This window comes from Pristiophorus japonicus, chromosome 12 (genome assembly GCF_044704955.1).
Source record: "Pristiophorus japonicus isolate sPriJap1 chromosome 12, sPriJap1.hap1, whole genome shotgun sequence".
Lineage (NCBI taxonomy): Eukaryota > Metazoa > Chordata > Chondrichthyes > Pristiophoridae > Pristiophorus > Pristiophorus japonicus.
Window position 1 is genome coordinate 185,565,996 of NC_091988.1, and position 25,343 is coordinate 185,591,338.

At 38.4% G+C, this 25,343-nt stretch overlaps 1 protein-coding gene across 2 annotated transcripts; it reads left to right on the top strand.

Annotated features, from left to right (window-relative positions):
* Positions 1 to 9,125: 9,125 nt before the first annotated feature.
* gata5 (GATA binding protein 5) lies at positions 9,126 to 25,138 on the top strand. 2 transcript variants are annotated; one of them, XM_070895095.1, is made up of 7 exons: positions 9,126 to 9,330; positions 10,146 to 10,876; positions 15,642 to 15,808; positions 16,990 to 17,115; positions 21,311 to 21,398; positions 22,847 to 22,971; positions 23,340 to 25,138. In XM_070895095.1, the coding sequence occupies exons 2-7, from the start codon at positions 10,348 to 10,350 to the stop codon at positions 23,502 to 23,504; spliced, it is 1,200 nt and encodes a 399-aa protein (XP_070751196.1). In that variant the 5' UTR covers positions 9,126 to 9,330; positions 10,146 to 10,347; the 3' UTR covers positions 23,505 to 25,138. The 2 variants fall into 2 exon arrangements, with proteins under 2 accessions (XP_070751196.1, XP_070751197.1); XM_070895096.1 differs by lacking the exon at positions 22,847 to 22,971 and having other exon boundaries at positions 23,340 to 23,496.
* Positions 25,139 to 25,343: the final 205 nt, after the last annotated feature.

Below are 25,343 nucleotides of genomic sequence, written 5' to 3' on the forward strand. Positions count from 1 at the left end.
TCTGCCTTAAATCTATTCAATGACCCAGCCTCCACAGCTCTCTGGGGCAGTGAATTCCACAGATTTACAACCCTCTGAGAGAAGAAATTCATAATCTCAATTTTAACTGGGTGGGCACTTATTCTGAGACTATGCCCCCTAGTTTTAGTTTCCCCTATGAATGGAAATATACTCTCTGCATCCAACTTGTTGAGTCCTCTCATTATCTTATATGTTTCGATAAGATCACCTCTCATTCTTCTGATCTCCAATAAGTATAGTACCAAACCACTCAACCCATCTTCATAAGTCAACCCCCTCATTTCCAGAATCAACCCAGTGAACCTTCTCTGAACAGCCTCCAATGCAAGTATATCCATCCTTAAATACGGAGACCAAAACTGCATTCGGTACTCCAGGTGTGGCATCACCAATACCCTGTACAGTTGTAGCAGGACTTCTCTGCTTTTACACTCTATCCTCCTTGCAATAAAGGTGAACATTCCATTTGCCTTCCTGATGTGCTGTACCGGCATACTAACTTTGTGTGTTTCATGCACGAGGACCCCCAGGTCCGTCTGTACTGCAGCACTTTGCAATTTGTCTCCATTTAAATTATAATTTGATTTTCCATTTTTTCTGCCTAAGTGGATAACCTCACATTTTCCTACATTATACACCATCTGCCAAATTGTTGCCCACTCACTTAGCCTGTTTATATCCCTTTGCAGATTTTTTGTGACCTCCTCACATTTTGCTTTCCCACCCATCTTTGTATCGTCAGCAAACTTGGCTACATTACACTCGGCCCCTTCATCCAAGTCATTAATGTGGTTGAGAAGTGAGTAAGTGGGAGGAGTTCACCACCCACATCAGCAAACCATTTCAGGAAATTTCTCATGAGCTGCAAAACAGCTCAGAGAGCGTGACAGCCAAGGCGATTTCTGGAGCAACAAGGCATCAGGAGGATTTAGTAAATCATTGGTGGCTTCCGGAGTGGCAACTTCCACTGCTTCTACTGATACTCTGAAGGCAGCCTGAATGCCACATTTACACGGGGATTCCAAAACCTGACTTGAAACAGTTCTGTCTGTAATGACACCTACCAATAACATATCTAAGCCTTTGCCCAGCATCATTTATACAGGCTATGTAAAGACCTCTAAGACTCCCAACATCTGGGAAAATGTTGGAGTCCATTATTAAAGAAGCAGTAGCAGGACATTTGGAAAAGTATAATTTAGTCAGGCAGAAGGGGAAGTCATGTTTGACAAATTTGTTGGAATTCTTTGAGGATGTAATGAACAGGGTTGATAAAGGGGAACCAGTGGATGTGGTGTATTTGGACTTCTAGAAGGTATTTGACAAGGTGCCACATAAAAGGTTACTGCACAAGTTAAAAGTTCATGGGGTTGGGGGTAATATATTAGCATGGATAGAGGATTGGCTAACTAACAGAAAACAGAGAGTCGGGATAAACGGTTCATTCTCGGGTTGGCAATCAGTAACTAGTGGGGTGCCGCAGGGATCAGTGCTGGAACCCCAACTATTTACAAACTATATTAACAACTTGGAAGAAAGGACTGAGTATAATGTAGCCAAGTTTGCTGACAATACAAAGATGGGAGGAAAAGCAATGTGTGAGGAGGACACAAAAAATCTGAAAAAGGACATAGACAGGCTAAGTGAGTGGGCAAAAATTTGGCAGATGTAATGTTGGAAATTGTGAGGTTATGCACTTTGGCAGAAAAATCAAAGGGCAAGTTATTAGTTAAATGGAGAAAAATTGCAAAATGCTGCAGTACAGCGGGATCTGGGGGTACTTGTGCATGAAACACAAAAGGTTAGTATGCAGGTACAGCAAGTGATCAGGAAGGCCAATGGATTCTTGGCCTTTATTTCAAAGGGGATGGAGTATAAAAGTAGGGAAGTTATACAGGGTATTGGTGAGGCCACACCTGGAATACTGAGTGCAGTTTTGGTTTCCATATTTACGAAAGGATATACTTGCTTTGGAGGCAGTTCAGAGAAGGTTCACTAGGTTGATTCCGGAGATGAGGGGGTTGACTTATTAGGAAAAGTCGAGGAGGTTGGGCCTCTACTCATTGGAATTCAGAAGAATGAGAGGTGATCTTATCAAAATGTATAAGATTATGAGGGGGCTTGATAAGGTGGATGCAGAGAGGATGTTTCCACTGATAGGGGAGACTAGAACTAGGGGGCATAATCTTAGTATAAGGTGCCACCCATTTAAAACTGAGATGAGGAGGAATTTCTTCTCTCAGTGGGTTGTAAATCTGTGGAATTCGCTGCCTCAGAGAGCTGTGGAAGCCGGGACATTGAATAAATTTAAGACAGAGATAGACAGTTTCTTAACCAATAAGGGATTAAGGGGTTATGGGGAGCGGGCAGGGAAGTGGACCTGTGTCCATGATCGGATCAGCCATGATCGTATTAAATGGTGGAGCAGGCTCGAGGGGCCATATGGCCTACTCCTGCTCCTATTTCTTATGTTCTTATGTTCCAAGGGAACCAGCCCAGCCAGCTGCCACTCAAATCTCATCTCACTCCAGTAAAACTAATGGATTAGGGGATTAACCTAGTAAATTAGATGGCATAATGGTGGACACAGTTTTAAGGAAAGTAAATATGCCTTGAGCACATTGCATTGAGTTCCTTTCTGTGTATCACTGCAATTGTTTGGAGTGCAATGATGCCATGGGTTCCTTTGAACTTCTGCCTTATGAAGGAAACTGACAGAATTCTTTGACACTAAGGGACAGTGTAAAGGTTGTTGGAGGAAACTGGATAGATGTGAAGTGCTTTTACTTGCTGTGTCAACCTTTATTCTTTGAATGTACTACACAATAAGTTATATTCTCCTTCCTCTGGTTGCTGGCAATCCTGGTCCACCTTCTCCCCTTCCTGTGCACCCATCTCATGCTGTGGGAAAGGTGGTGGTTCTCCACCCTCCAATATGCTGCTGAGTAACACCAACCTCCAATAACAGTAAACAACATAGTATGCAAACTGGTGCTCCTCTCACCACTTATATAATCACAGTAATAGTTTGGGGTAGAAGTTGGAGAATATGGGTCAGAAACTCATTTAAATGCAGGAGGTGAACCAACAGTTCTTAAAGAGGACTGGCAATTTTTGTGAGGCTAATTTGGTGCAATATTGGAGCAGTATTCTTCAGGGAGTAGGCACGAAGCATTACAGCCCAATTTTACTCCATTTATTGCCACAAATATACCCCAAAATGAGCAATAAATCAAGGATCATCTACCCGCAGTATTAAGACCCTATACAAACATCAATACAGAAAGAGGCCTCACATAGTGACCAATATAGCGAGAAAGACACTAATAAGGCACAAATAAAGAGAGCTAAGCCCCATTCAGACAGCAATATATAGTGGAAAGCCCTTATAGTGACTTGTGCCACTGTAAAGACTCCAATACAGAGTAAGACCCCATACAGCACCTAATTTAGAGATTGCATACATATCCCAATAATGAGTGACCCCATACAGATACCACTACAGACAACCCCTAACCACCAATTCAGAAAGAGATATCACATACAGACAACGATCCAAAGAGACCTCCATACAGACACGAGTACAGTAAGACCCAAACAGACACCAATAAAGCGAATTGCAGACAACAATAGTGAGATATCATACATACATAGATAGTCAGACTGCATGCAGGCACCAATACAGAGAGTCAGGCCCCATGCAAAACTCTGTATGGAGAGACCCTTGACAGACAGCAATAGAGAGATTGAACCTACAGGCAATAATACCGAGAAAGACCATACAGACACAATGGCAGTGAATCCCCATAAAGACACAATAATAAAAAATACCCCATACAGACACCAATACAGAGAGAGAAATAGACCCTATATAGAAACTAGTGGACAGTGAGACCCCATTCACACTACAGTGACAGAGAGTGGAACCCTATAGAGATTCCAATATAAAGACAGACCCCATAACGTCACCAGAAGATGTTGGGACTCCATACAGACAACGGGACAGTGAGTGAGGCCCCCATACAGACACCATTACAGAGAGATCCAATAAAGATAAGGATGCAGTTATAAAGCCCTTACTCACAAGGCGGACTGGCTAAATGATGAACCGGGAGATTTTCCGAGTTCCCGGATGAATGGTTATCTTGCGCGATATTACCGGCGCCCGCTCTTTCCGATAGAATCCCGAAGAATCTCGGGCATAGAGAAATTAATACAGAGAAAGGGACCACGCACTGAGAATAGGACCCCTAATGATACCAGCAACAAAAAATGGGACCCAATACAGATTTCAATAAAGAGAGACGCCATACAGACTGTACATAGAATGAGACCACATAAAGACAGTGATATGGAGTGAGTGACCCCATTCAGGGAACACAGAGTGAATCTGCAGACCCTATATAAATAATGAGAAGTGTAATGTGCGAGTCCAACAATGTGACCTCATATAGAAACCAATAGAAAAAGTGAGAACCCAGGTAGAGCGTGAGACATGATGCAAAAACCTTACAATTAGAGTGAAGGCCGTGCAACTATCAAGAGAGTTCCTATACGGAAACCTGAGCATCCAGAGACCCTCTCTACAGTGTTACCCACCCAGATTGACTCAACATACAAACACCTTATGAGAGCAAGACCTCAAGTGGTAATCTGTGACCTGTTTATATAGAGTGAGAAGAATCTCAAGAAGACCAGTGCAGAAAATAAAACAGTTTCTCTGGTAGAGATTAATATCCTAAACAGAAAGCGGCCCTCCGACCGAGAGCTCATCCAGAGAGTGAGGGAATAGAATGAGAAGTACGCCGTCAGTGAGTCATTGTGGAGAGGAATCATTTTACAAAGATCATGTACACTATGGGATTAATAGCGTAGACATTCTGCTTATTTTAACAGTAAGTTCATACCAAGATTTTATTTCAGCTACAAATACACAGCTTGAACATTTACTATTAAACATACTGCAGCCATGTGGTTTATATTATTTTCCTCAAGTATTTACATTTCCCGTGTTTTGATTCTTGACAGTAACTTTATCTAAAGTTGGTACCTTGCCACATTGACCAGACGCAACACACAGATCGGTTATTTGTAATCGTTGTGTTATAATAATAAAGAAACATTAAGTTAGCTTCAATAAAAATATACAGAAACATTGCAAAAGTATAACAAATTAAATATTTTAATATGACAGAACACACTATAAAACGCGTCTTTTCTATTTAAACCATAAATACGATTTCGAATATAACATCTATCATCCTCCAACAAATCAACTGGTATTTATATTTCAAGAACTTTTTATATAATTAAATATACATACACAATTATATACTACTGTTAAAAAAGTCACGTCAATCAGCTTCGCAACGACGACGGGGCTGAACACATAAATGATATATTATGATTAACTATAAATGTGGCTTTATCACAACGCTAGTTTATATTTTGACTGCTGTTGATCCCGTCAGAATATACATTAACTTTAGGAAAATAAATATTGCATTCTTGTGTAAAATGAAGCTACTTGAAAACAGAGCGTGATCCATTCACAATTGAAATTGTCAGTCCTTTGTGTGGTTGATTATGTAAGTCAGTGACATCAGCAAAATGAGTTGAAACCTGTTATTCGCAGTTACGGTCTAAAATAAGTCAATTTCAAAAGATACGCGCAGCGCTTTCAACTTATACAAACTGATACTTATAGTTAAGATAAATGACATCACATCTTTGAATGTGCATCATGTGATTAGTGCATTAAAAGTAATAGAATTATTCCTGTCTGCGATTACTGCTGATTTTACATTCGCTTATTTATTCAATTTAGAAATGTATGTTTACTTTATTTCGGAATCTAGAAAACATTCCTAATATAATTTCCTTGCAGCTTTGTGCGCAAGCATTGCAAACACATGCGTTTCACACACACACACACTGCGAAACATAAATGCTGCGTTTCGCTTGTAATAACGAGCAACTCTCTTTCACACACACACACACAGTTTCTCTGTCTCCTTTAATTAAGAAGCTATTTACATTATCAGTCGAAGACAAACAGCATAGGCTGACATTTTGTCCTCACTTGGTTGCTCCTCCCTGCTAGCCTCCCCCTCACGTCACAAGTCAGCGAACTCCACAAGGCATTGTTGCCCTGAAACGCTGCAGACGCGGCTAATGTAATCATCGGGTCGATCTAAATTATATTAAAATAATCCAGTAAAGGAGGATTTTACTGTTTGCTGTTTCGATATAATTGGATTTACGTCTGCTGTCAGGAGCCAATTATTATTAACCAAGAGACAACAAACACCACAACCAATCGCCATGCAATGCGTTCATTTTCTCCTCATCTCAGAGACAATTATATCTCAACAGTTTTGTGGTGATATCCCAGTCTATTAATCATGATCCCTTAGGGCATCAGCAGAAAAGATTTGTTTCCGAAAGACCAGCATTAAAATTAGTCACATTTTAACTCTGACTAGATCAACTGAGATGTCCCCGTTTGACTCCGGCCATTTCACTTAAAACTGAAGTTATTTAACATTCAACAGACTGTAAAACAAATTAAGATTGGTCACCACGTCATTGCATTGCTTAAATTAACCTGACATTGGCAAGTCCGTCAATGAAAAGGAGAAATTACAAGATAGGCTCTAAATTTACTGAGGCAAAATCGCGCTGTTGCTATCAGAGTATGGCCTCTGAGTAAAGTAAAATCACTCCACACGTACCTTTTAAGATAACCTCCTGCACTGACTGAGGTGCATTTATCTACAATGGAAACATTTTTTTAAATGGGCAAGGGGTTAAATGTAAAGAGAGATATATAAAAAAAATCTAAAATTTTTCTTGAAATTGCTGGGGGCATTTTCGGGGTGTACTTCAAGAAAGTAGCACTGGGAATAAAAGGACACGGGCGTAGAATGATTGTATTGTTTCTGTGTCGATTATAACAGTCTTTGAAATGTGGAATCCTTATTGGGGAGCACTTGGCAAGACCGGGAATGGCATTTGGTCAGTGTTTCAACCTTTTTTTAAAAAAGACGCCTATAAAACATTTTTTTTAATAACCCAATGTTCCTTTTAGGTCAATGGGATACCGCTTGTTAAATAGTTCACAGATTATCCTGCTTATCTGCAATAAGCTATTAATATCGGATTGTTCTATCAATTATTACATTGCAAAACATACAAGGTACCCGATATCGAGTTAAATGGCTTGGTTCAAGCTCTTGCCCGGGTCGGGGATGATGAAGGAAGAATGATAGCAGTGGCTCAGTCTGACCCTAGGGCAGCTCAGTTATTTTAACTTTGCTTCAACTCCTGTTCCCTGCTTGACAATTAGTCTCCGTGGAGAATATTACAAAGACATATTAAATATATAAAAATATAAGCAGATATTAAATACATTGATGGCAACCGAAGTCCTTAAAATGATTTTGCAATCTGTCAGGTTTGTGAGACATAATGATTACACTATACCAAAAAAAATTAAAGGAAAATTAAGTATTGCAAACGAAGTAAAAGTGACAACTTTTTATTTCTGGTCTAAATTTACAATTCATGCGCTATAATTATTGCACAGAAGTGACCATTCTCCTTTTATTTTGCCAGAATCTAAGGCAATGTTTTCAAACTGTTCTTGTTCTAGAAACACAAGAAAGCTCCTCTGATTGTAAAGTGGTAATGTGCTCATCCTGGTATTTGTTCTATTCCCATAGTCAGTGTGGATAAATCATTCAAACACAATCCTGTTAGCTGCATGAGAAGGAATGATACATTTCTCCTCTTTTTTTTCTAAGGTCAGAAAGTTGGAACGCGCTATAGATTCAAGAAACGTTTAACATTAAAACTATTGTAAATGTTTTTTCTACCGATGTGCGGGTCACATTTCATTGCATGGCCCTATAGCGCCTTTAAACCCAAATTCTGAAATATTACAAATTATATATATATTCTCGATATGACTTTGGTCATATTTGTTTTATAAATGTATATATAAAATAAAGTCACTTTGAGAGTTGTGTGCTGCACATTTAATTGCATACATATACACATTTATATTTAAAATGTATGCACATTATTATATAATGTAATCAAAGTATGCACAATGAATGAAACCCCTCACTTCACTAAAATGAGAGCGAATTTAACAATTCAGAACGCTCTAAATCGGTGAACAGACTGAGCTTTTGAATATCAGCTCGGTGGACTAGTAAACGCGTCCATTCTGTAATTAACATTTACAGGAAATGCTTGATTAAGTCGCCGTCTCTGTAAGCACACACTTTCTCTGTTTACTTAATCCAAGATTGAATTAAACGGACCAAAAATCAAATCTGAAGTTAACTGGGGGGGGGGGGGGAGGGAGTGATTTAAATTTGAGGGGTTTTAAACAAGTCTGTTTCTAGTAATTTCAGACACGTGTCAATAGGTTGCGGATGGACTGCCCAGTGTACCAGGTTCTGCTACAAGGACATCCTATAGTGAAACGCGTTGGACTTACTGAAAAAATGCAATAGTGCAGAATCGTCCATAAAGTTATTAGTTACTAAACCCACCCCTCATAAGCAGACTTTGAATCTGCAGCTAGCATTTTGATCCACACTCGTTGCTTTTATTGATGTTAAACCCAGACCTCTTTTCACAATCATTGACCTAGTAAAACTGCCATTGTCTTGATGTGTTTTCCTTTGGGTAAACGTTTAATCTTATTTCTATAGGCCGTGTGCTGTAAGCCTAATAGCAGAGGGCGAGCAGGAGGGATTCTGAAATATTGTCAATCTTAATTTTAGGAATAGTTCCATTCATTTTAAAGTTTTACTGTTTATTTTCCATTTTTCAGGATGCGTGGCGCTTTGCAGAAAGGGCGAGAAAGGCATGGCTAATCGGGGTTTACCTGCTTTCACATTGTTAACACTTCTCAAATTGGATTATGAAGGCCGACAAATGGGCTCCCTGTCTCTTTAAGAATACAATGTCCTGCTATGTAAATACGGCGGAGGAGGAGTGGGAGGAGGGCCCGCGTCACGTGGTCTCGGGGCTACAATTAGCTCAGTGAATTGGCAGAGTTAGAGCGGAGAAAAACGCAGGCAGCTTTCTGAAACAAGTCACCAATCAAGATAGGAGACAGGTCAGTTCGTATCAGAAACCACCCGGAGCAACAGTTCCTTCACCGGGCACACCGCACTGACAAATTACAATCTCCTCCGTGCAATCCTTCTGGATACTTGTGTTCAACAAAAAAAAGTTATTCCCAAATATTTTCTCCTCTGGTCCCTGCAGCTGATCGCTCCGGATTCGATTGTAAGTATTTCGCCCAAAGTGTCACTGAATCGGTCGGTCGTAGCTTTATTTCCCCCCCGCGCGTCCTTATCTGTCAGGTTACCTTATCTTGAAGATAGAGGATACATATAAAGCCTTAACTAAAACGCTATTACTTTGGGGCAGCGCGGTTATCGATATTGTTTTGTGATTTGTGTGATCATAGATAATAGCAAACTAAATTCCAGTTCGAAAGTTTTATTGGGCGCCTTCAGTTCAAGGCACAGGTCACCCCATATGCGTTCCTCACTCGCCTTGGATATATATTCTTTTCATATTAATTAGATGGGTGTAAACTCTACGAGTTATCCGAGTGAGATTCAGTTACTGTGCGATTTATCCCGAGGAATATTCCAGAGCCGAACATCAACTTACCTGTGCCTTGGCTTTTTTTGGGCGGTATAATGAAATTGCAAACGGTATCATACTGCGTCTGTCCAGAAATTCATTTTAATCAAAACAGGATTGGAAACATGTTCATAACGCTCGGAATCATTGAACTATTTTTTTATAAGGCAAAACATGTCTCTTTTAAGAAAGGTTGGTGTGAAATCTGCAGCTCCGCACGTCAATTTCAGGTCAATTTCTGCGTTCGAATCTTTAGATTCAAAAACATTTTTTTCTAAAACTCAATCAAATTTATAATGTTGGAATAAAGTGAAATGGTTGCACAAAAAGATTTTAGCAAGTTGAGCGGAAATTGTCTCCTCGACCAGGTATTTCATTTTGTGGATTGTATCAAACGGATTGTCAGCATCCGTTGGATAATTTGTAACTAATCTATTGTTTTGTTTCAGGTAAATTTCTTGCTAAAAAAATTCGATCGCGTACAGACGTGAATTAAAGGTTATCTTCCATCGCCCCCTTTTTGATCGAATCGCCTTGCTTCTGGAATCAGCAATGAACTGATATCAACCCGAATCTGCGCATATTCCCAACTCACAAACTTTCTGAGTGCATTCGTTTCGCAACGCACCGGGGCGTCACGTCGACTAGAAAATGTACCAAAGTCTGGCACTCGCGGCAAACCATGGACAACCAAGCTATTCCCACGACGCTTCCAGTAATTTCATGCATTCTTCAACTGGCTCACCTGTGTACGTGCCCACGACTCGGGTCCCCTCTATGCTGCCCAGCATACCGTACCTGCAAAACTGTGAATCGGCCCATCAGAGTCATCACCTGAGCAATCACACAGGCTGGCCGCAACCAGGTACCGAGAGCTCCGGATTCAACCCCAGCAGTCCTCATCCTTCGACCACCTTCTCCTATTCGCACAGCCCCCCCATGAGCCACGGTGCCGGGAGGGAGGCGGCGTACAGCAACCCTTTGGTCATCAGCGCTAGCGGCCGGGAACAATACGGCAATGCCCTGGTCAGGTCGGTCAATGGATCTTATTCCAGCCCATATCCTACCTATGTCGGCCCAGAGATGACTTCAGCCTGGCCACCTGGACCCTTCGAGAGCAGCATGATTCACAGTCTACAGGCCAGACAAGTGTCCATGTCTGGGAGGAGGTCCAGTCTGGGTAGGTAACTGAAATCTAGATTCAAATGTAACCCCCAAAAATGGGAAACTGCTAAATAATAAGGTACAAATGTTGCTGAATACCAATACATCAGTCATGAAAGTATAGAGCCGGGGAGCGACAGGTGATATAACCCCCCCCCCCTCTCCCCCCCATATATGATTATCATTTGAGTTTAATATTTATCTGCTTACACCAAAACCGGTGTCAATTCGTCTGTCTAAGCCAGGTTAGAACCTGGTTTGGAATCGCTGACAGTGCTGTCCACGTGTGATCAGAGGCAGTGTCTCGGTCCAAGGGTATGATGATTATGACAAATATGGACTGCGGTGGAGTGCTGCAGCAGTAAGTATGACCTCGGGGGCAACAGTGTACCTAATAGCTTGAAATTACAAGCAGTATCTGATTTATCATACCCTTGGACTGTCATTTGTTTTAAAAATGGGCCACCTCTTCACCCGTTTTCGGCAGACTATAGCCCGGATTTTGTGATGACGATGACCAATAGCTTCCATTCCGTATCATTCATCCGCAACTATTGCCCACTGACAACTGGGAATAGTGAAACTATTTCCAACTTATGACTTCAACTCAGATAATCAGTTAAGGATGTCTATCAAATAATGTTCCGTGTTCTATTCGTCTATCTAATCTGCTCCGTGCATATACCTAGCAAAACTTAAGTTGGAAGATTCTCATTGAAACTTAACAATGTCGTCACTAAAACCGGTCTCTGTCTATATTCATTACACTTTGTTAAGGGATAGAATTTTTAAAAAAATGAAGTTTATTTACTAATCCTCATTGTACTAATTTGATCATTTCGATTACATTTTTTTGCTCAAATATAAATGTACCGCTTTGACAACTCGAATTGCATGGCGGTGTCGGCAGATGTAACCTGCTGTATTCTACAATTGGCCAAACCATGTCACCACATTAACATTCATGTTATAAATATGCATGCAATAGATCGCCCTCACAAATAACTGTGAATCTCTGTCAAGCCAGCACTTGAAATATTTTTTTTATTTTTGACAAAATGGGTTTCACCTAACCAGACATTAACTGTAAACCTTTCAATTCCATTGGATTTTAAGGCATCGTAGGGAATAATTCCGACCGTCTGTCGCCTCAACTTTCAGTTTCTATATATTTCACGTTGATCTTTCTGCAATGTATGGTTCCTCCTATTCCTTTCCACACCTAATATATATGTTTGACTCAATTGATTTTTCGCATGGTTTCTATATATTCCAAGTAAGGGACTAACGCGCCCTTTGCTTCTGTCCAGAGGAGAAAGGTGTATGTTTGTGCTTCCAGCATTTGTGAAGTCCCCCCCCTCCCCGCCCCGGGTAAAATTGTGCTCCAGTTTAACTTTGTAGTAGTTATTTAAACTAAAAGCCCTTTTAGACCTTTATGTTTTATACTTAAGCATTTGTTTAGAGCTTGCAATACATTTCGTGGATGCGAATTAATCAAGAAATTGCAAGAACAATATGGAAAGATCAAATGTACATTATTCCTGGATTCCGCATTAGAAGCAAATAGAAAAGTGCATGTTCCATTTCATGTACCTTTTGACTCAGCGAAATATTCATATCTGTGCTGCAGATTTAAATAAACCTACAGCATCTGTCTAAAATATAGAGTTAATATTTAGGGATAACACATTGCAATTATTTTGCTAGAGTTGTGTTTGCAACGAGAGTTTAAAAGCCATTTTTTATATCCGGTGTATGGAAAGAAATAAAGGTTATAAGTTGAGATGTGGAGATATCTCTGTCATCGGCATATTAAAAATAATAATGCCCCATTTTATTCGGCCGTTTACAATCCAGTTAAGAGGCCTAAAAGACGTTCTGAAGTAATAAAAATACTAAGGACAGTCAATTTGATTGGTTGGTTTCATACCTGTTTCACGCAAATGTCTTTATCTCAATAAATATTCAGTCTAGAAAATGTAAGGCTGTAATTTATGTCATTGTCTGATAGCATTGAACAATGGCGATTCGCTGAATCTGGACACTCGAGTCATTTTCTAACACTAAACAGTTTTGAGGATGTTTAAAGTAACATTCGCAATTTATGGTTTGTAAGCCTATTAAGCACTTTACTGGATCACATTAGCTCAGTGCAGACTCTTTAAAAAGTCTAGAAGTACTCTGGCCCCATCTCCAAAACAATCTACAAATACAGCCCCTTATTTACCACAGATGAAGATAGAGAGAGACAGTGAAACTTGATCAACCATTCCAAGTACCAAACACACTTCATTACCTGCTAATACTGAACGTCAGCTTTAAAGCGGCATAGATCAGAATTATTGGAAGGGTTTGCTCAAAGATTTTTTTAAATTTTAGCAACCCATGGAAAAAAATGCATCAAAATACACATACAATTAATATCGTTAGGTTATTCGATATTACATCAATTAAATGATGAATGGGCACTGTGATAAGATTTCTCTTGTCGGGAGTTTTATATGAAGTGCAATGGCTCAGATCTTATCCTTCAGACTGAGAAACAGGCTGCTCCAATGTTCAGTCTTGCTTGTTTTTTTCTAAATGTATTCAGAGTCTGATTCAGAGTCTAGATTTACTTTTCCAAATATATTTTCACATTCTTTTCCCTCCGCCCGCAGATTCCCCTCATAGCAAGGCTCTGACTCCCAACACACCCAAAGCTAGTATTTTCAATACAAATTGGGTTCTCAGCACTTGCCGCCAGCAGCTATCTTATCTCAAGCTTTTAGATTTGCTGCCCGCGGGAACTACTTTTCAATTTTCTAAAACAAAAGTATGCTGATATTATTTGGATCAAGGCTATATATAACTCATAGTAAAGCTGTAATAAGCAGTCAATTTCCCGTGACATTCCTCTCGTGATCCATTTGATGCAAACTTTGCTTTCTGCAGAAGCAGTGCTTCTTCAGACTATAGGAAGACGGGAGATCCTTGTATCTGCTTCGTTTGAATAGGTCCATAACCCGTTTTCTCTGTTTTAAAAAAAATGCACAGCACCCGAGAGGGGGGAAATTATAAACTGCTTTTTTTTCTCCTTTATATATAAAAGAAGGGGACTTGTTTACTGCACGTTTTGACATCTGCGGGAATAAATCCAGAATGTTGACCTGTTTTCCGTCTCCAGGCTGTCATTTGTCACCGGAGTGCAATAGGTGTGATTGATAAATCGAGCAGTGGATCACAGAGCGTTCTGTAACACAAATGAGCATTCCATCAGTCTTGTGAGCCAGTCTCTCTGTCGCCACCAGTCAACATCCAAAAACACTTTGATGAAAAACGGGAAAGTTTGGCAAGGCATTATGATTTCTATCACCAACCCTCTTCCAAAAAATAAGCCTACAATATAAACTTTTTTCTCTCTCTCCTCCTTAGATATTATTTGCGCCATTCTATTAAAACCTATTTCACAGTGTATATGTAACAATAAACTCCCATAATGTTTGGATGCCATTTTTTTTGATCACAATAAAATTTATCGTTCCCAGAATTGTTCCCTGCCACCAAAGTAACCACGAACGTGGATTGTCAGACATGTTTCAACCACACAACATACGCAGATATTTACGGTGTTGACATCAGATGTCTACCTTGGGTACAGTGAATTACATACAGTTTCTAAATTAATAATGTTTTCAAGGACGTTTCACCATTTATTTGGAAAACAGACTGGAAAGTATATTTCAGAGATGATTATCGTTATTAGGCTCACTGGAAGGGAAAGTCCAGACTGTTATCTGAGATTCTCTGTGCCAAAGCTTCGCCTTGTTTCACAGACAGGCAGTAAAAGTAAAGACTTATCCCTTTCCCCTGCTATATGGACATTTTCTAATAATGTTCAGATATCCCGTTTCCTCGATTTGCTCTGGAAACCTGTAACGTGCATCCTCTTATACAAACAAGCTTGTTCGACCGTACAATGTCTGGAGGATAGCGCGGCAGAAGAACAGGGGTACTCGAATCCGCTGTAGAATTAAGAAATATGGTTGATTGGTAAAATTTGCCAATGACTGCTCCTACTCCCTATTCCCCACACTCCCTGATGCAACAGTGAATCCCGCCTTATTGAGTCTTTATCAATTGAAATGTTGAACGAGTTGGAAAAAACCCAACTCGAATGCAACGGGTATTATTTAGATATGACAATATATTTTATTTAGAATATCATTGTTTTTTTTTGCAAATGACAGGAGGCAACTTTGGTGAAGGAATAAATATAAAGATGTCCAGCGGGTAAAAACATATTAAAGTAAATGTTAACTATATATAAAGGTGTAATCCAGAATAAGCATGTCAGGAATTTGCAGCGTTTGTTCTGACTAGCACACAGGATTGATGTGAAATTCGAGAGAGAATCGAATTTACCCATATTTTTATTGAGGTTGGAAGTGAAATATCTCGAGTGGAACCGGTGATGTGTACATGTTGGCAGAACATCCAATAATAGCCAAGAATAGAAGATAGGGTTCACATCTAAATGAAACAATTTTCCTTTCACTGTTGGAGAATTGCGCTCAGTTTAAACAAAAATGTTTTTCAACCATGAAGTGAATGTAAGATAACATACTCCAGGACCGAGCAGGGTAATAAATAATATAATTTATTAGACGTGGAGCCATTTTTATTTTATTTCTTTAGAACACTTTAGAACACAGGATGCATTTTTTCTGACAGTCACAACTCTATTATGCAAACCAGATGTCACTGATTTCTTCCTTTTCCCCCCCTTTAAAAAAAAATAGAAATGTTGGAAGATTTCCCCGAGGGCCGGGAGTGTGTGAATTGTGGTTCCATGTCTACTCCGCTCTGGAGACGGGATGGGACGGGCCATTACCTTTGCAACGCCTGCGGATTGTACCACAAAATGAACGGGATGAACCGACCGCTCATTAAGCCACAACGGAGACTGGTAAGCAGCCTGGTGTATCCCGGCTCCTCAAGACATAATTCTGGCCGTGCAGAACCTCTCCCAAGCCGCCACTCCTCTATTTGTTGAAGTGGAAGACCTTTTCCACCCCGCCTCTTCTCCGTCCCATATAAGGAAAAACTCGAGCAAAAATAAAAGCGCTTTGTTGCCGTTCGAATTTCCGTGATTATTTCAACCGATCATCTTACCGTTTAAGAAAAAAAAACGTGTGACTTCCCCCCTCCCTTTTACTGCAGTAATTTATCTACTGGTGGTCTGGACTGTAAATCAGAATAGAGATCAGAGCTTCATTGATTTTGGATGTAGGATCTGACAAGAAATTGACAACTGATGGTTGCGGTGGGGGTGCTGACTAAACCTTCCATATTGTAACCAAATGCAGCACAGTTTTTATCTATTTCTCTTCTAGATTAAATACAATTTACATTGTATACTCCAATACTTTAAAAAATGTATTTAACTTTCTGTCCTTAATCACCATTTGGGTAGAATAGTCTGAAAAACACACTCATAATTTTTATGTCTTAAATAACAACACTACATCACAATGTTGGGGGTCAACAACTTCCTTGACAAGGTCAGAGTTGTGAAGAGGCGCCCTTCAGAGGCCCATTCCCCATTCTGAATAAACTACTTAGGCCTTGACGATATAAATTATTTTAGCCTTGTGCCTTTCAATAAGCAAGAGGGGAACCTTGATCCTTTATCTCAGTGCGAAAACAACACGCACACTTGTGACTGGGCTCATTTCATGTGCACAACCCATTTTTGCTGGTGCTGTATTCTAATAGTTGATACCATGAGAGTTCAAATTCGGCACTCCTACAAATTGGCAACTTCCTTTCTCGAAATTGAATAAAAGGCAACGACACTTCGAGAAAAATAAAGAGTAAGTGAAATACTTGTAATAAAATCATTGGATATATATGATTCCATGTATGTATATATAGTTATATATATACAGTAGCACTAAATGTAATTGTCAGCCGGGGAGGAATCATGAATATAAAATGTTAAATTACAGTCTACCAGCCATAAAAATAATTTTGCCACTTTTTCAGTAGGTTGCAGCGGTGTTAAGAAAGGTAGATCATAATAAATAATAAATAAAGCTGATTTTTTGCAACTTTTTTGATGGCTGCTTCAAATATCTTGTTTTACAGTCATCATCCAGACGTGCTGGTTTGTGTTGCACCAACTGCCACACCTCGACCACCACCCTTTGGAGAAGGAATGCTGAAGGAGAGCCAGTGTGTAATGCTTGTGGACTCTACATGAAACTTCATGGGGTAATACTTCTTTACTTATGTAATTGTATTTATTACTTAATAGACCTGATGTAACAATATGCCGTGAACTGATTAAAGGCAAAATATAAACATTACGTCAGTGTTAGTATCACTTCTATATAACCACCATTTGTATTAAAGGTTCTTTAATACACTTCTATTTTAAATAGGAGAAATTAAACTTTGTTAAATAGAAACTGTAATGTCCATCAAACCATTCCCTCCTCTCCACTCAATCACAATTGGGAGAAAAATCAGAGACCGTGTTTATCGGACCACTTCTAATTACAAATAGTAGGCTAGCCGCCCCCTGTGCTGCTTTTATTCTAGTGTTGAAATGATCCTTCAGAACAGTAATTAATAGAGAATCAATATTAAATAAAGCACAAGTGAATTCCAGACTGCGCACCTGCCCCTGAGTTCATTACTTTCATTTGGTTATGTGGCTATTTACTAACTGAACTTTGTTCTGTAGCTTTTGGTGGGTTCGCCCAGCTTTCAGTCACTGTATCTGGAAGTTGTTCAATCACTGGTCATAAGCAAAGCTGTCGCCATTGGGGAAATGTTAGGAGTGACATTTACAATCAACAAGTGTAAACCAGTTGGCAAACAAATTTCAATGCGTGGAGCCATGTTTACTTTTAGATACATACATAAATATTGGTCATATTTTCAAATGAGTGTCAATTTTACTTGACAGGTTTTCATAAATTCAGTTTGGATGAACATGAAAAAAAAATTTGATTTAAGTCACATCAAAGATTTATCTATAAATTTCAGGAAGGCATTTTGCACTGTCCCACATTACAGACTGATTCATAAGGCATGTGTCCATGGCATAGCTGCAATAGTATTAGGCTGGATTGATATGTGGCTGAAAGATAGACAGCAAAAGATGGTAGTTCATGGAAGATGTCAGAATAGAAACCATTTACCATGAAGTCCCACGGGGTCAGCGTTATTTATAATTTTCATAAATTACATAGAATTACAATAAGTGACTTAGAAGACAGAATATTGCCCTAAATTTGTGGATGACACCGAACTGAATGGAATGACTCGTGAAGCTAATCAATGTGTGATAATCCAAGGGGATCTAGATCCATAGGCAGAGAGGTGGTAGATGGAGTTCAACATGGATAAGTGTGAAGTCATGAGATTAGACGAAAGAAGCAGGAATGGGGGCTAAGTTATTAAAATGTTGGTTCAGTGTTTGAAGGCGGTGAAGAAAACAAATAAAATATATATCTAGAGGTGTGACTTACAAGCTTAAAGAAATGATATTGAAGTTGCCGTATCTGACCTTGTTGAGGTCAGTCTGAAGTACTGTGTTGAATTTTGATCTCCATATTAAAAGAAGAAGGGAGACTTATTGTAAAGAGTTCAGAGGAAGGTTTCAAGGCTGATTCCTGAACTCAGAAAGGCTGAGTTGTAAGGAAAGTTTTGCCGACTGAGATTCTTCACTCTCTGAAGATGGGGACGATGAGAGGAAGATTTGATTGAGATCGAGTTTAGATCTGTCAAGCACATGTTTTAAGGATTATGGGGCACAGTTTTAAGAGTGGCAAAAATAGGACATTTAGACAGCCTTTTTTGCGAGAGGATGTTTGAAAAGATCATCAGTGGCAATAGTGGAACAGAAATCCGTGGCAGGTTATAAAAAAGGATTAAATGAATTGTAATTGGGAAAGGGGAACTAAAGCCTTAGGTAAGGAAGCTGATTGAAGGTGTTGGAAGGAAGACCAATGGTCTCCTCCTGCCTAAAACAATACCATGTTACTACAGCCAATTCAGAGGCACTAACACTGATGGTAGAAACAGCCTGATGCAATTCTCCTGATATTTTCCAGCAAGCTGAAAAATGCATTAAAAGTGTCAGGAAGATAACTTAATACCCATCAGTGCTTCAACAGAAGTAGAGAAAGAAAGAACAAAATTGCATTAATATAGCACCTTATCATGGCCTCATGATGCACCAAATTGCTTCGCAAGTAATGAATTACTTTTGAAGTATAGTTAAGTAGTTAAACACTGAAGTCCAATTTGTGCACAGAATGTTTCCACAAAAAACAAATGGAGTAACTTACTTGTTTTGATGATGAAGGGGTGAGTGTTAGCCAGGATATCAGGAGAACTCTCTGCTCTTCTACAAAAAATGCCATGGGATCTTTTATTGCCACTAGAACAGGTAGACACAGACTTGGTTTAACATCTCATCTATAAAACAGCATTGCTGACAATGCAATATTGAAGTGATGTACTCATGTCTTGGTGTAGGGCTTACACCCATACCCTCCTCACGTTTTGGAGCAGGGCTTGAACCCATAACCTCCTCATATCTTGGAGTACGGCTTGAACGCATAACCTCCTGACTCAGAGATGTGAGTGCTACCACTGAGCCAAACTGACTGAAGTCTGTAACACAGTTCCCTGAGGGATCACATTCACTTCAGATCATCCAGAGCATGACTTAATACAGTCTTTGGGATTGAAAGATTAATTGGGCTTTATTGTAGATTTAAAGCATGTGTTTTTTTGGTGATGCCAAGTTGTTGTCTATATGTATCAGAGAATATAAGATATTATGTAATCTCACCTTAGTTTATTTTAATTTTTAATATGCATCCTTATTATGAAAGCTTAATACAGCAAATATAAATATATCAACAACAACAACTTATATTTATATTCTGCCTTTAACGTAGTGAAACATCCCAAGATGCATCCATTCTCTAAGCCTGGTCTTGAAAATAGAATACTTCCATATATAATTCTTAAAGGAGATTAATATCAAGTATTAAGAAATGTTATACTCAAAAGTAAAATCACTAAAAACTTAACAGATGAAAATCAACCATTAATTCCAACAAATGACCAAACATTGACCCATCTCATATAGGGTATTGGTGAGGCCACACCTGGAATACTGCATGCAGTTTTGCTTTCCATATTTAATAAAGGATATCCTTGCTTTGGAGGCAGTTCAGAGAAGGTTCACGAGGTTGATTCCAGAGATGAGGGGATTGACTTATGAGGAAAGGTTGAGTAGGTTGGGCCTCTACTCATTGGAATTCAGAAGAATGAGAGGTGATCTTATTGAAACGTATAAGATTATGATGGGGGTTGACAAGGTGGATGCAGAGAGGATGTTTCCACTGATGGGGAGACTAGATCTAGAGGGCATGATGTTAGAATAAGGGGCCACCCATTTAAAACTGAGATGAGGAGAAATTTCTTCTCTCAGAGGGTTGTAAATCTGTGGAATTTGCTGCCTCAGAGAGCTGTGGAAGCTGAGACATTGAATAAATTGAAGACAGAAATAGACAGTTTCTTAAACGATAAGAGGTTATGGGGAGTGGGCAGGGAAGTGGAGCTGAGTCCATGAGCAGATCAGCCATGATCTTATTGAATGGCGGAGCAGGCTCAAGGGGCCGTATGGCTTACTCCTATTCCTATTTCTTATGTTCTTATACATGTTCCTATTTTCAAGCCTTGCTCAAGTGGTATTGAAAATGAATGTATATTGGTTAGATCTGCTAACATTATTTACATATAATTGTGTTATTGCTCCACAAAAACTGATACAAAATGTCAATGACCAGCTCCTCAAAACTTTGTTACATCAATAGAATGTGTTACTGTAGTCCAGTAACCATTGGAGTACCTTTCTGTAAAAACCAGATGGGTTATCACAGATTGACATGATGCAAGGAGCAGTATGACAGTTGTTGAATTTTGATGCATTTGAAAAGGTTTTGGGAAGAGTTCTAGCTGAAAGAAATGAACCCTAACTGTACCCGTTAAATATAGATGTTTATAATCAGTATCTAGATAACATTTCCAGCATTCTTAAAATATTCATATGCCTCATAATGCAACACATATTGAAAATTTAATATTCTTTAATTTTAAAGACAGTTTACATCTACCAGTTCTGTAGAGAGATTTTTGTTGCTCATCTGTATCGATCTGAACCTTAATAGGTGTGAAAATCCAAGCATATCCAGGGCACAAAAAAGGACAACTCACGAGTGACCGTTTTGAGTGGGTTCCACTGAACCTAAAACAAAAGAACAACATATTTGCTTTTAATCTTGACTCAATGTTGTACTTGCTGCAGCATGCAAAGTAATGTCCAATAATTTGTTTACTGTATTGGACTGAAGTCACAGTTGTATTGTGTTTTATCCAACAGGTACCACGCCCGCTGGCCATGAAGAAAGAAAGTATCCAGACAAGAAAAAGAAAACCTAAGAATGTTAACAAATCCAAAGGTTCCTCAGGTACATGGGTTACTTGTGCTCTTAATTTTATTAATGCAGTTATTTGCATCCACTCCTTTTTAGGTTTCCCTATGCTATCCACCGTCAATTACCAAGAGGGAGGTCAGACAGCCAATACCAGGCCAATGGTGCTGGCTAGTCGGAGCAGTTTACTGGGGAAGTGCCTTGCGTCCTCTAGACATGTAAGGGATTGTAGGCACAAAAACTGTGTCTTCCCACTGTCTGATACCGTGTGCTGGTGCAGAACGCATTGTACCACTACACTGCTGCATGGCTCTCTCCTGATAAAATAAAGTTGTGCCACAACATTTTTTATGAATTATGCTTCTGTCCAAGTGATCTGCCATATTTAGCCTTCTCCAAAAGTCATTGTTCTTAATGGTCTCAAATTACCCATTCCTCTTACGTTATCAGTTTGCTTTCTATTTTATTAAATATGTAATAATACATATGTACTAAAGGAGTCTCATGCTTCCACATCAATGCTGCCTCTAACCTCAAATATCTTAAGGATACTCCCGAACAGTTTAGAGAAAGCAGGTCTTTTGTAAAACCCTATGTGTGCCACTGGCAATTGAATTTTTGATAGGTCCTGTGATCTAAACACTATTACTTCCATGTCCCCAGCTATCATTATATTGTTGCAATTTCACTGGGGTAAATTTTGAGAGCTTGGATTTGATAACAGGTGAATGCCTAATCTGTGTACATGGAAATGTGTAAAACGTTTTTTTCTTGCTTGAGATGACAGCATTGTTTAATACTATAGTAGCCCGTCACTATATGCAATCAGTTTAGAAATCTCACTAACAATAGTGCCAAGATGATCTTCTGACTACTTCATGGAACATTTTACTGTTCTGTCTTTTCGTTGGGTAAAAAAATATATACTTCCCTACACCTAATTAATTGTTACATTGCCAGGTTGATGTAATTGGTGGCATTTTTTTTCCTCTTGAATCAGAAGGTTGTGGATTTAAGCCCCATTTGAGCACATAATCTATGCTGAGAATTCAGTGCAATATCGAAGGGAGTGCTGAATTGTTGGGAGTTACTCTCTTCCAGGGTACTAGTTGAATAAGAACAGAGGGGGTTTACTGATGTCCTGCCCAAAATTCCTGCTTCAACCAACGCCAGCAAAAACAACTAGTTAATCATTCATCTCATTTGCTGTTTGTCAGGTCTTGCTGTCTGCAAAATTGGCTGCCTATGCATACTTCAAAAATAATTCATTGGATGCGGTGTAAAATGGACTGCCAATTCACTAACATCTTATTTTGCGCGACAGGCTTTGACCAATTTGATCCCCTGATAATTTGCTACAGAAATGCCAGTTCTTTCTACTTTAATTGAAATAATATTTAATAATAAAATGAGACTTAATTATCTTTGCTATAGGTCATACTGCCAATAAGTTGAATTAATTACTAAATTCTATTTTCTTTAAGGCACAACTTCAGGAACCAACTCCCCATCTTCTATATCAAACTCTGAAAATGCATTAACTATTAAAACTGAATCTGATCTGGCCTCATCTCCATATGCAGGTCAAACAGTAGTGTCGGTTTCTCAGGTAAAGTAATGAGGAAGTGTAACATCCTTTTGTATTTAATCTAATCAAGCATAACTTGAGAACACAGAGATATTAATTATTTAGAAGTTGGAGAAAATAAACAATCAACTGATTCTTTATACACAATAATTGAACAATTCTTAAAGTAATTATTGAATTTAGTGTCATTTATGGATTTCCTGCACATGATAAAAACAAAATATATGAAAACATGATTACAGAATAGCAATTTTACAGCTATATAACAAACAACACATTTATTTCAAAATGCAAAGAGTACACTTTAGCTGGAAAGAGATAAGTATAAATATTGTAAATCATTTCTTGCATTACTGTTGGAATAAGTTTAGTGATTCTTATTTCTGTAGGCTCCACCCACAGCAATGATAAGCCGAGAAGACTTGAACCCTGGTCCTTCACAGTTGAAATATGTAACTGAAGATTATTCTTATACCTCAGCCACTGTGATCCCACAGACTGGAGTTAATGTTCCACTCAGACAAGACTCTTGGTGTGCCTTGGCACTGGCATAAAGTATGGTCTTTCTTGCAGCTAATGGTCCAACTTTTCTACTTTATCATTGAGTGGACAACCCAGATACCCTAAGGAGTTGAAAGAAATAACTTGAACCCACATATTTGTATTGCGTATTTCTAATTGATGAAATGCTGCAAAAAAATTCACATATGCGATCGTCCCAGCTTTTTCTGCAAACATTCTTGATTCCGGATCTGGGTACAAGCTTTATTTGTGAATCAGTAAATTTCGACATCCCTGGCAACAAGCGATCAAGTGAAACGTATGCTGTTCATCTCAAAAGTATGAATGAAATCAAAACCATTCTTTCAAAGTGACTTCTTGTAAACTATTTGTGAGTGCAATTAATTTCATTAGATCAGCAATAACGACTGATCCTGTTAGGCTGAATAACTTAATAATTTAAAGGGAAAGTGTGAACAGAAATTATTGTATGTTATGTTGAAATATTGGTTCTTTAGATGGACAGATATTTCACTTCTGCTTTGAATATTTTAATGTTATACTAAGAATGCAGCCAGTTCCTTTTTTGTTATAGAACATTTAAAATATTTTGCCTTTTTAAAAGCAGATGAATCAATTCATCTATAATCTATAAATATATATTAAAAAAAATCAAGGCTTCCAATCTGTACACAGGAATATACATAGATTGTTAATGGGGAAAAAAAGGATTGAGCAACATTTGGCATGTATTACATTGTAGAAAGGTTATTTTAACAATGCTGATGTTTTGCATATCCCAAAAAATACAGACGAGCTGTATTTACCTTTTGAGACACGATTTTAAAATGTGTTGTGAATAAAAGTATAACTACGACACCGTTTTCAGCAATTATTATGCAAAATGAAACAAATTTACTATGGATTTATGAACCTGCAAGTTGAGCTCTCTTGAGAAATCACTCTGTAAACCGTAGACAATATCTCTAAGTACACAAGATACCTCGGAAGAAATTAATATAGTTATTCTCCATTATTGATCATTTGTATAAAAATCGCTTAGTTATGTGATTCTTACTTCATGCCGAATGGTTTATTCTGAATATTTATTAGCCAAATGAAAATTGTACAAACCAAAGTTGCCATTAAATCAATGGCAAATATGACATAATCAGCTTGTGTAACTGGTGCTAATAAAAGAAAATGCTGTAGAAATCAGAGGAATTGGTGTCCCAGCAATTTGGTAGAAATATTGAACCGTGGAAAGAACTCTGTATCAACCTAAAATTACATGATGGCAAAGCATTGAGTTTAAATATATGTTCTCTTGGGTTACAGATGATGAATGATATAGCAAATGTATTTTTGAATTATGCAAAATATGGTGCATAATTGCTATATACCATAACGAATTTCAATCATATGATAAACTGTAACTGCAAGGAACTAAAATGAGATGATTAGTTTTAGAAAATACATTAACTGATGAAGTGATTCAAACATCACAATATGACTCCTGTTATTGATCTTCAATTTACTGCCTGTATCACACATTTTTATACATTTTATCTAAGTAGAGTATTGTGCACATTTCAAAAGTCTAATTAGTTTATGATTGATATGGACAAGGAAATGAATATTTTCAGTACTTTTGCTGTCAAATGTTTCATCCTTATAAGGTTGACAATAAATACAGATAATTTACTGAACTCCATTGGGTGTTATATATTGAACATTATTTATTTATGTTTGCATGTTTTGCCCATAGTATCGGACATAAATACTTCCTAAAATTAAAGGTCAACTAATTTTCTTCATTACCGAATATTGTTGCCGCAACAGCACTTATGTTAACAAATCTTAAATTAATTTATAAACAATTGTTTAAATTC

What these genes read in the sequence shown, in the direction of transcription:
- gata5 (XM_070895095.1), top strand. Translation starts at nt 10,348, where the DNA reads ATGTACCAAAGTCTGGCACTCGCGGCAAACCATGGACAACCAAGCTAT. An exon ending in TGGGAGGAGGTCCAGTCTGG is followed by an intron (nt 10,877 to 15,641) that starts GTAGGTAACTGA and finishes AAAAAAAAATAG; the next exon opens with AAATGTTGGAAGATTTCCCC. An exon ending in TTAAGCCACAACGGAGACTG is followed by an intron (nt 15,809 to 16,989) that starts GTAAGCAGCCTG and finishes CTTGTTTTACAG; the next exon opens with TCATCATCCAGACGTGCTGG.